An 11,660-nucleotide genomic window follows, 5' to 3' on the forward strand; every position below is an offset into this window, starting at 1 on the left:
TGTAGGGAAAAGGGGGCGAAGTGAGGACTACTCTACTGCATACCCATCAGGATAGATAACCTGGCTGTTCAAAGATAAGGGCATACACTTGAAACTGGTGCACAAATGGGGAAAAATTCAGGTCACAGTTAGAGGGGCAGAGATGGACTCAAAATATAAAGACCCAATGGGATCAATTTAACTGCACCCAGGTACATAGAAAAATACAGTCCCTTTATATGCACTTTCCTTCATCATGCATTCCCTGACTGCCCACTATGTGGCAGGCACTGCTAAATGAGATACAAAAGATGAGTAAGTTAGATTCTCCCCTGGTGGTGATCAGCTGAGGAGGGCAAACAAACATGTAAACAGAAGCTGTAAAAAGGGATCATCAGGGAAGAACAAAGTGGTCTCCCCTTACAGTGTCTGTTTGAGGTCACCTGTAAAGACCTTGAAGCTCCTAAACAAACTGCCTCAGAAAACAGGGTTAGGGGTGGCCTCCTGCCCTTCCTGGAAGCAGCCCGGACCATTTGGATCCAACAGCTGAAGCTTGGGGAGCCCCCAATTCTCCAGTGTCTCCCATGTAACCCAAGGAAAGTGTGGGTCCCTGACTTCCCTGGTCTTCATACACCACCAGCGTCAAGAGCAACAAAAGGCCACGTGTCCCACGTCTGCTGCTTCCTAGGTGGCTGTGGGGGGAAAGGACAGCCCTCAGGGTTGACATTCACAGAGTCAGAAAGGAATGAACTCCAGGTTAGGATGGGAGCACCCCTAGGCAAGGCACCGAGGCAAGGAGAACTGCTTTTTATCACCTGCAATAGAATTCAGTCTAGAAAACAGCTTTAAAGCAAAAACACAAATAACATAGCCCCTTTAATTGCAGTCTGGTGCCTGCAATGGGGCCTCCAGAGCAAAAGCATACTTAGTTGGCTGGGCCAGCCATCGCCCTGGGCTTTGAAGGACAAAAATGTTTCCCTCACCCCACATTTAGGAAACTATCTCCCCCAGTCCTCTTCCTTTCCTATTTGGGACACTGATAAAGCTCAGAAACCTCGTCTTGGGGTTAAAAAAAAAAAAAAGGTGAGGGAGAGAAAGGGAGGAGGGAGGAGGTGAATCAAGGCAGAGACGACCTCTAAGCTGTCATGCAAACAGGACACTGCTGGATAATTCTGGGCAGAAAATGTCTGCTCCCCTACTCTGGTTTCTGGCCAGGTGCCCACTGACTTGGGAAGCCTTTTGAAGAAGAAATCAAGACCACCCTACTCCTGTTAACACATATCTCAGGGCCCCCAAAATGCTTCCCCCGCCTTCCTACCCCATCCTGAGGATAGAGAGGGGACTCTAGGAGTGGAGGAAAGAAGTCCTAGGACTTGAGATGCCGCTGAGAGATGGAGATGCACGAGGCAGCAACCTTCTAAAAACCCCTCTCTGGGGGCCCTCCTGGCTTGATTCTGGTTTCCTGAGAAGGGAGGAGGGGTTTCCTGATGGGGGTGGAAGTGGAGATGGAAGATGGACAACGGCAGGGGCTGTTTTTAAAGACTCTACCTCTTAGAAAAAAGGTAAACCCTGGCTAGTAAATGTAAACCCTAGTGATGTGAGCAAAAGAGATGAGGACAGGCAAAGGAATAAATGGGCGCATGCTCCCAAAAGAACAGTCCTCTCTGGAGAAGACAGTCAGAGGGTCTCCCAGTTCACGGTTCCTCTGCCTACTGCCTCAGAGCTGCAAAGTGGCAGACAGATGTAGGAAGGGCAGACGATAGGCAAGGGTGATATTGGATATCACCCCTACCCCATTGTCCCAATCAGCTGTCTGTTCCAGGAGCTCAAGAGTTTAGGGAAACCAGGTGCTTACCCTTCTCTCTTCTCAGATACTCTCCAGGGTCCCAGGCCCCTGCCAGTGCCTGTCCAATATTCCTCCCCTACCTCGTCTCACCCCAAAGCAATTCCCACTTGCCCCCATTCTGGAAAAGAGAGGTGGGTGAGCTTTGCCTCCCTCACCCAGAGCAGGCTAGAACCCTGAGGGCAGGTGGCTAGAGGTGGCGGCTCTAAGATGGCTGCGGGGAGAAACCAGGCTGCCAAGCCCAGGAAGGAGAAGACACTGCGATCTCAGCTCTCAGGGCGGAAGGGGACCATCCGGCGCTCCCCTCCTGCCCTTAAAGGCATCTCCCCGGAGCTCCTAACATGCCGTGGATGGTGCTGGACTCCTCTGCACCTCAGAGCCAGAGGTGGGGGGCACAGCTCTGATGGGCATGAGAACAATCCTTGACGTTCCTAGATCTCCCCCTCTTGGGCGGCTGCAAATTTGACTGCTAAACCTTGCCACCTGTCCAGGGCCTCCTTAGGGTTCTGGATACAGCGCCCAGTGGGAAAGACTAAGCTGCTGCTGGGATCCACGAGTCAGAGAGAAGTGCATCCACACGGAGCGCCAACTCTAAAACGCCTCTTATCAAGTACCCGATTCCACAATGAAACTGCTAAATAATTCAGCAGGCTTGATAGGAAAACGCAGCTTCCCAATGAGCATACGTTGAGTTAAATGAATGTCTTTAAAGGAGGCTGGCTATAATGAATAAGTTGGCTATGATTTAATGTATATAAATGCTAAAAGGGCAAAAACAAGGCGATCCAGTGATTACATACAAAATAGATAAAGAAATGTGCTGCATGCAGAGGCTAGGAGTTTCAAAAGTCTTCCCAGTATTTCATAAATTTGGATTTCTGAAAGAACACTGTCAGATTCCACCCTGATAGTCCTCCTCATTGGATAAGCTGTCATGTGGATGCAGTGAAATATGGCTTATTTTAAAGCCTTCTTAGCAAGAAAGATACACTTGGTAGTGTCTTAACAAAATATGAAAACACTGGAAATTGCACACCATTTCAAATAAACCCTTTTTTTTTTTTAATACGGAAATAAAGAATCTAGACTGAAATCTAGGTGATTATGGAAAAGAAATTCCGGAACTCTAAGTAGTGTCTGATAGTAAAACACACACACGTATTTCACAGCAGATAAAATATTTAAATTCCTTCCATGTTTATTGAAGGCTTGGAAGAGGTTGAACTACTTTTCAGAACCTATTGGCAACTCTCCGTTGAAATTTGATTTCTGTATTGGTTTTTTTTGCTCATCTTTCAGAGAAAGTAATATGTATCTTGTGCCAAGCAAAACAGTTTTCCTTCTGGGGAACTTCAAATGAAACAAATACTATAAAACAACTGTTTCATATCAGTTCTGTGAAAGGGATTAAAGTATTTCATTTCTAGCTGTGCTGTACCTTCATTTTATGTTATCTTTCAAACCACCAAATTAGAAAGCAGGATTATCTATGGGAAATGAAACAGAAAAGTACCACCTCTAACCACCTATTTACAGGTAACTGACATTCACAAGTCAGGTTTTACCTGTTTAGAGGGGGAAAGGAGAGAGGGCGTGGGGTCTCATGCTTAATCACAGACTGAGACCACTCATTTTTAGCCATGGATTTGATTTCTATTTCCAATTCTATATTAACTTATCAACAAACATATCTTCAGATGTATCCATTACAATCCACCGAATGCAAATCTGTAGTTAATAACAGCACGAAGGCACGGAGAAAAGCGTGGCTGGCATTAGCCAGGGGGTTCAACCACAGTCAAGCTGAACACAGGTCCCCCCTAGTCCTATCTCTCTTCCTCCTGGTTTCTGAGGGATCACTCCACTCCCCATCACATCACAGGTCAATGCTAGTTGTCAAAACATAAAATAACACACCGATTATCTAAACATCAGATTTTCTATTTTTATTAAAAACTCACAAATTTATTCAACATGTTTCCTTTCATACAGTGAATGGTCTAATATGCACTGGAGGTCACACAAGCTTAGGTTTATCAGAACAATAAAAGACATATGAGAAATTTAATTTATAAAGAAAAAAAGTAGCAGCTGTTGACTGCATATTTGACCATAAAATTTAAATATTCTGGACTTTTATTTTAAAGACACAAAAATAAAACCTGTGTGGGTCTATATAAGTCATATTAACAATTCCATGAATGTTCAACAGGACTAAAAATTAGCAAAGATGTTTTTTTTTTTAAACCTTGTAACACTTTTTTTTTTTTTTAACACTTTCTTCAGGTTGTGGTGCCAGGCACCTTTACAGTATTTGTGCTATAATTATGCTATTTGGCAAGTGTCTGAATATCATGTTTTCTCTTTGCCTTGTGTAAACAACACCTTTTTACATACTAGCACAGTGAGCTGTGAGCCCTGCAAATCAGAACATCTACAGGGAAAAAAAAAATGAACAATTTTGGTTAATTGCTCAAAACATTTTGTTTTGAACAAGAGGTTTCAAAACAGAATATATTAGTAAAACACTGAACTCCTGAATTTAACATTATACGTAAACAGTTGACTGTTTTTAGTTCAATAGTCTTTTTTTTTTAAATTTTGTGTGTGTGTGTTTGTGAAGGTAGAATACTTCTTTTGTACAGCTGATGTTCAAGTCATTTTACTAAGAGGTCTGGCTGGAGACCATAGTATCGAGTGTGTCTGCGTGTGTCTGTGTGTGTAGAGCTTTGTGAAGGTAGAAGAGTTGATACTGAGGGCTTTACATTTAGAATTTTGCAATTTTGGCAAAAACAAAAAAACCAAAAATCCCAGATAGACAAAAAATATATATATATAGTCCCACCTGATGCACAGCAGGTCGGCGTTTCTGAAGCTATAAGAGTTTGTGGTCGCTGTTGCTGAACTCTGAGACAACTCTAACAGATGTCTCAGAGCCTGAGATGTCTCCTGGCCGGCCCGGAGCGCCCCTGGCCGCTTCGCCCAGCTCAACTGTCTTCGGGCGCAGCCTCCCTCCCCGCGGCTCCGGGCGTCACCCACCCGACTGGCCGCCCCTGCGGCTGCCGTGGGTGTTTTTCTGCGGCCCACCGGCCCCAAGCTCACGCCGGAGGCGTCGGTCCGAGGATCCGGGTCCAGTGGGAGGTGGGGAGAGGTCTGGATTCGCCGCCGGTGCCCGAGTTTGCACCTTGCCAGCCAGCGCTCGGATCCCCGTCCTACCTCCAGGCGGATCCGGATCCTATTTCGCGTCCCCCGTTCCCATCCGGTCTCCCCAGACGGAAAATGGTCCCCGAGGCTGGAGGCAGGAGGGGCGGGGGATGACTTGCTTTTCTGTTTTGTGTATGATTTTTTTTTCCTGTTTTTTTTTTTTTTTTCTTAAATAGAAGGTTCATTTCTGTACAACCGCGAGCTCCGCGGGCCGTGCGCGACTCCGCTACCACACGGCCGCCTCGTTCATTTCTGGGGGGTGAGACAGGTGGTTCCCATAACTCGCCCCGCCGTTGACCGACAGCGACGAGAAGGGTGGGCTGGGCCCAAAGACCTCGGCGGACATGGAGTGGAGAGGCCCGGGCAGGCTGGGCTCGGGGCTGGGCGAGTCCCCGGGAGGATGCGCCAGGATGTCGGTGAACCGCTGCGCCTCACTCGACGGGTGGTGGCCGGGCAGCGGGTGCTCCAGGCCACCCAGGGGTGTCCCGGAAGGCCCGGACGACGGCACGAAGGGCAGGTCCACCGGCGTCTGAGCCTGCGAGGACGGGGGGCCTTGCGGAAAGAAGTCGTAGTTGCCTCCGGGCCCGTAGTACTCGCTCTGGTAATCTGCGGTGGCGGCGGGGAGAGGGGACGTCAGGGCGGGGCCCCGGGCGGGACGGGGTGACCGAGCGCGAAGGCGCGCTATCGGGGCTGGGGAGGGCAACGCCGGGGCTCTCCATTCGCCGGGCTCCCCTGCCCGGCTGGGCGCACGGAGGAAGCCCGGGTGCAAACGCGGGAGCTGCTCCCTCTCTGCCCACCAGCCTCATTCAGGACCAGGAATTCGATCCGGTCTTACTGCCTCGCCTCATTTCTTCCCCAGCCTCCACCCTTCTCTCCCGCCCTCTCCGCTTCTCCTGCAGAAAGCCAAGAGCGCCTCCGCGCTGCCGCCCGCTTCCAACGAAACGAAACCGGGCCTGCCCGCGTCCTGCCCCCGGCCCGCGCACCCACCTCCGTAGAAGGAGAAGGGCCCGTTGGGAAGGAGCTCGCCCGGCTCCAGGCGATCCACGAGCGGCCGCATTCGGCGCGGACTGCGGAAGAAGGCGTGGCGCCGGGCGCCCAGCGCGCTCAGCTGCTTCATCCTCCGTTCCTTGGAGCGTCGGTTCTGGAACCAGACCTGAAGCACACACGACTTGGGGTGAGGCCCTGGAGACCCTACCTCCGACTTTTCGGGTGTGCGGCCTCTCCTGGCCCCTCACCGTTCCACCTCCCAGCTAGCGGATTCCCAGCTGTGTGTTTTGTGTCTTGTATATGGTGTGTGTGTGGGGGGGGGGGGGTGCGTGTCTTCGAGTAGAACCACGCGGGGTGGCCTTTGAGCCAAGGGTGGACAGGATTCCCGGCAGGGGTACCTGGGCAAGCCGCCCTGCCCAACAGGAGACAGTTGGAGTTGTTTCTAACAATCGCAGAGAAACACTTGCAGCTTGTATGCGCGGAGGCGCTTAACCTCCCCAAAGACACACGGCTTCCCTTTCACGGACCCTGGCAGCACCCCTACCCCCACCCCGCATGATAGTGACAGAGATCCAAACAGCCTCCTGTTGAGTCTCCCGAAGACAGTGACACCAAAACCCACAGCCTCCTTTCCGCACCCACGCACGATCTCCCAGTGCCAGACATACTCGTCCCTAGCCTCTCACTGTTAGAGACATGACCAAGCAACCTCCCCTTCACCTGCGCCTAAGAGCGCACAGCAGAGCGTCTCCGCGGAGGGCAGCCTGCATGGTGCGCCTACTGCACACAACCTCCCAGGCACATCTCCCCATGGCCTCGAAGAGCCGCCAGGCACCGGACACCTAACCTTGGGCTCGGGACTCGGGCCGAACCACCCGCAGGTTCAAAATCTCACAGCGCGCACCGGCGCAGCTGCCTGGATGGCCGTCTCCGGTCCCCAGGCGACTCAGGCAGGGCCGCGGCAGAACTGACTCCCGCCGACCACCTTCCCTTCAAACCTGGGCAGCCCACCTCTCTTTGGAGGGGAGGTCTGCTGGCGGGGGTGGGGGGGGCGCGGGGGGGCTGGTTTAACTGGAGCCAGAGACCCACAAAGTTGGGGGCGGGGACACCGAGGGAGACCATGGATTGAGACCACGGATTAATCCCGGGATGCACAGCGACCGCTCGGCTCCTCCCGGATAGGGGTGGTAGGACAGAAAAATAGGTCGGTACTCTCATCGCCGCGTCCGGACGGTGCCCCCTCCTCCCGCCTCATGCCCCCCCTCCCCCGTCTCTCTCCCATCCTTACCACTATCGCCTGCGTTGGACGGGAAAGAGGAGGAGGTTTAGCGAATTCCAGATGCCCTACACTTCTGTTGCGACTTCAAAGTCGGAGCCGGGTAGGGGTGTCTGGGCCTCTCCCCTCCCCTCTGCCAGCCTCCAGGGACTCGCTCTGCTCCTCAAAGCTGCTTCCCACCCCCCACCCCCAGGCTCAACCTGCAGGTTGCACCTCGAGGGAACTAAGTGGCATGCTCGGCCCTGACCTGGATGACACGCATGTTGAGGCCGGTCTCCTGAGCCAGCTGCTCGCGGATGTGGCGCGTGGGCTTGGGTGTGGCAGCGAAGGCGGCCTTCAGTGTCTCCAGCTGCTTGGCCTTGATGGTGGTGCGAGGCCCTCTCCGCTTGGCCCCCAGGTTCTGGTCGTCGTTCTCATTGCTGCCCCCTTCCTTGTCCGACACGTTGGCGCTCTCCGAGTCCTTGGCGTCGTCCTGCGACGGGTCTTGGGAGTCCGGAGACAAACTGGGGTCACTGCCCGTGGTGGCTGGGGAGAGGAAAGGGACAGGTGAGCAGCAGCCAGTGGCGGGCCTTCCTCCCCCGAGACCCACGCACCCGGAAGGAGCCGGGCATCGGGTCCTCACCCGAGTGGAGGCTGTTCTCTTTGGCGACACTGCTGTTGCTTAGGTAATCCTCTTTGCAGACAAACTTGTTCTCATCGATGATGTAGAGCTCCTCGCCGGTGGATAGCTGCTTGTTACACATCATGCAGGTGAAGCAGTTCAGGTGAAACACTTTGCTCCGCGCTCTTCGCACCAGGTCGCTAGGGGAGATGCCCTGCGCGCAGCCAGCACACTTGGTACCGAAACACCTGAGGGGGGTGGGGGGTTCGGGTGGGATTGGGCCGAGGGAAGCCAGAGGGCAGGAGAAAGGCGATAGAGACAGTAGAGGAAGAAGAATGGGGGGAGGGGTGTGGAGAGAAAGAGAGAGAGAAAGAGCCGAAAAGGAAGAGAGGTAGAATGCCGATTAAGCAGGCCAGAACGCAGGAGGAGAGAGCGCGGGTGCCAGTGAAAAGTCAGGGAGGAAATACACATGGTTACAATGAGGGAGCAAGGAGCTTAAGCCGCCGCCACCCCTAGCCTCCTGCCCCGTTTTGTCCCAGAGACAAAAAGCTCTGAGGGCACCTCCCTCACTTTCCCGATTTTCAGATTAGATTTTCCGACTAGATTCAAAAAACCAAATTAGATCTCCATTCTAACGCGTCCCAAGCACCGCCGCTTTCTATGCATTGCCTCTTTCGTCGAAAAAGAACCCCAGTCTCACCGCGGGTAACAAACAGCCGCGGAGAGCCTGGACGGCCACAGCCTGGGAGCTGCCGCGTTCCAGCCCAAAGTCCGGCTGGTCGGCTCAAGCTAGACCGCGTCGCGGCTCTAGGTGCCGGGATGCGCTTCGCGGGAGGCAGGCTTCTGGGGCCCACTGGCAGCCTGCGGTGCTCGCCGTTGCCCCGCTCGGCTCTCGCCAGTAGCCAGAGGCCGGGCACTGCGGGCCAAGGCCAGAGGCCCAGCCTGCGCTTCCTCTCGGCAATACCAGCGGACCGCGCTTTGCTCCGTGGGCCGCCGCCACCAGGGCCGCGCATCCGCGGGATGCACCGGGGACAGCGCTTCCGGGTCCTCTGGGCAAAGCCACCTGGGTGGCTTCGAACCCCTCCTCTGTCCCCCAGTTTGATCTGTCACCACAAACTCAGAGAAAATCAGAGACTAAGTCAGCCAAGGAAACGGATATTTCAGACCGGCCTAAAGGAGGATCAATTCGAATTTGCTCCAGTTCTGTTGGTTTGTGTGTTGTGTGGACTCGGTGGCAGGGTGGTAAGTTAAAATGCTCAGCGGAGCAGGGTTGTTGGGAGGCTTCTCCGGCTCCAACGAGCCAGGTCTCCGCTTTCCCCCAGGTCTCCACAAGGAGGTGGCCTGCGGTGGCAGCCGGAGCCCAGAAGAGCTCCGAGCGGAGCCCTCGCCTCACTGCCGAGGTCGGCGTTGCGTGGAGGCCGAACCTGCTGGCCATGCGGGCAGCCCGGGAAGGTCGTCTTGCAGGCTGCAGCCTCCGGCACTTCACAGGCTACCAGTGCAAGTAGTGTGGCCAGGTCGGCCCATCGGGTGTCAGGAAGACCCTGGGCCGTGCAAGATAGGCCCCCGGGCCCGAGCTCTTCACAGTCGCTGCCACCGCAGGCGACTGGACGCGCCATGCCAAAGGCTCTGCGGTTCCCGCCAAGACTTCTCGGGGACGGAAAAGGTAGTGGGATGCAGTTTAGCCGGGGCTTCTAAGCTCAATCTGGAGGACGAGTCAACCGGGGAGGCAGGAAGAATGCAGTTGCTGGACAGATCTGCTAGGGGAAAGACAGGACGCGGGGCTACACCTTCTGAGGCTGAGCTACCTCCTTCCAAGCCAGGAGGAGCTTCTCGCTCCGAGGCGAGTTCAGACTCTTTTTCTTCCCAGGCACGTGCAGCCAAGCCCGGACCCACAATTTCCAGGGCGAAAGCAGGCCGCATCCTCGGCGCCCAGCGCGCGCCAGCTGGCCAAGAGGCGGGACCCCCGCCCCCGGGGACGTAGCTGCCCCTCTCCAAAGGCAGCTCCCAACGCGGGTCGCCGCGGCCACGCTGACCTCTGATCCGCAGCCGGCTGGGAAGGGCCCGCGGGGAAGGAGCGGCCCAGGCGGCGCGCGAGGGAAGAAGTACTCACCGGAAGAAGTCGTTTTTGCAGTAGAGCTTGCCTTCCCGGGAGAAACACTTCTCGGTCAGGTTGCATTTACATTCACAGCACTGGACGCACTTGACGTGCCAGGCCCTGTCCAGCACGTTCAAGAGGAAGCGGTCCAGGATGGGCCTTTTGCAGCCGGCACAGTGCACCATGGTCTTTGGTTTGGTCGGGTGAGGCCCGGAGAGAGAAGCGCAAGATAGAGCCGAGGAGATGACTCACGAAGACGACCGGCGGGAACTCCCCAGCCTCTCCACAAAAGAGGACACAGACTTGGCGGGGCAAACCGAAACCCGCACCGGAAAATCAAAGACAGGGAGGAAGGCTGATGGGGGCGTGAGAGTGGGGGGCGCCGCTTCGGAGAAGTGTCCAGCCGGGCAGTCCCGGGGCCTCCGGGGCACAGCAGCGCCGCTGCAGCTCGCAGGGCGAGGAAAAGAGTCTCAGGCGGGCGAGCTAAGCGACTCTTCAAGCCCAGAGCCCGCGGAGGAGTGAAGGTCACCGAAAACGGCGACGGGAACGGAAATAAATAAACACACCGGAGTCGGAGAAGGACGACGCGGCTGGCCGGGGTTGCGGGGAAAGCGCCGCTGAGTTCTCTCGGGCTTGAGGTAGAGCTGTCGGAAGGCAAAGTGCATCTGCTCTTGTCGGGGTAGGAGGGCGGGTGTGTGTGTGTGTGTGTGTGTGCCGGGTTGCCCGCCAACTAAATTTCCCCTCCTCTTTCGATAAAGAAAAGAACCAAGCGAATAGAGAAGCTTTGGATCCTAAACTGCCGGCATCGCTCAGCGGGTCGGGACGCGCTGGGCGCCCGCGGTGGGCCTGGGGGAGGAGGGAGCAGGGGCTGGCCGAGGCGCGGAGGGAGGGAGGAGGGGAGGACCGGAGGAAGATCTCGTTGTCGATTGTTGTCGTTGCTTAGGTTTCCCCCCTTTTGGAGAAGAGTTCTCTTGTCAACCGAGAGCGGAGAGGGACAACTAGGCGCGGACGCAGCCAGGTGCGCGCGCGCGCTCCCCACCGCCCCAGCCCTGTCACCTCGGCCAGTGGCCTGCCGGGCGGCCTCCGTCTCCGCGGGACAGCCCTCCCCGCGCCTGGTCTCCTTCGGAGAGGGGGTGCCGTCCGGCTCCTCACCGCGCCTGGCCGTGCATCGTGGCTCCAGTCGCAACTCGCGGCCTCCTGGGCGCGCAGCCCCACATCGCTTGGCCCACGCTCCGGCTGCCTCCGTGCAAACCCCACAGTCTCTGGACTTTCTTTTCTTTTCCTTTCCCCCTCTGTTTTTCGTTGGGGTAGCAAATCTGTGTTTCCTTTCTAGCCTCTTTCCTTCCTTTTTTTTTTTTTTTTTTTTCTTTTGCAGCGGGAGGAGTCGGGGGGAGGGGGTGTAGCTTGAAGAGCTTTAAAAACAAAAACAAAACAAAAACGTCCTGCTGCCGCGGCTACAGTTGTGCGCGGCTGGAACAGCTCGGCCTGGGCCGCCGCTGTCGCCGGCTGTCCCCGGACAGGCGTCCCTCTGTCCCTGGTCTCCTGGCCCAGTCCGCCGCCCCGGCGCGTCTCTCCCCCGCTCCGGCGGCTCGGTCACTGCTCCCGGCTGTTGGCTGGGCTCTGGAAGCCCCCTTGCCTTAATGCAGCGCCCGCCGACGTCACGGCGGCCTACGAC

General features: G+C 55.5%; 1 protein-coding gene across 2 annotated transcripts; it reads right to left on the bottom strand.

The window, feature by feature from the left end:
- Positions 1–3,747: 3,747 nt before the first annotated feature.
- On the bottom strand, positions 3,748–11,260 carry LHX1 (LIM homeobox 1). 2 transcript variants are annotated; one of them, XM_086360442.1, is made up of 5 exons: positions 10,001–11,260; positions 7,912–8,138; positions 7,537–7,814; positions 6,014–6,179; positions 3,748–5,632 (listed from the first exon to the last, which is right to left on the bottom strand). In XM_086360442.1, exons 1-5 carry the CDS (start codon positions 10,168–10,170, stop codon positions 5,253–5,255), a joined length of 1,221 nt encoding a protein of 406 aa, XP_086216568.1. In that variant the 5' UTR covers positions 10,171–11,260; the 3' UTR covers positions 3,748–5,252. The 2 variants fall into 2 exon arrangements, with proteins under 2 accessions (XP_086216568.1, XP_086216569.1); XM_086360443.1 differs by lacking the exon at positions 10,001–11,260 and adding an exon at positions 8,591–9,212.
- Between the last annotated feature and the right edge of the window lie 400 nt (positions 11,261–11,660).

The sequence above is a fragment of the Bos grunniens genome, chromosome 19 (assembly GCF_055505025.1).
Source record: "Bos grunniens cultivar Pamir isolate PY7600 chromosome 19, Bosgru_T2T1.0, whole genome shotgun sequence".
Lineage (NCBI taxonomy): Eukaryota > Metazoa > Chordata > Mammalia > Artiodactyla > Bovidae > Bos > Bos grunniens.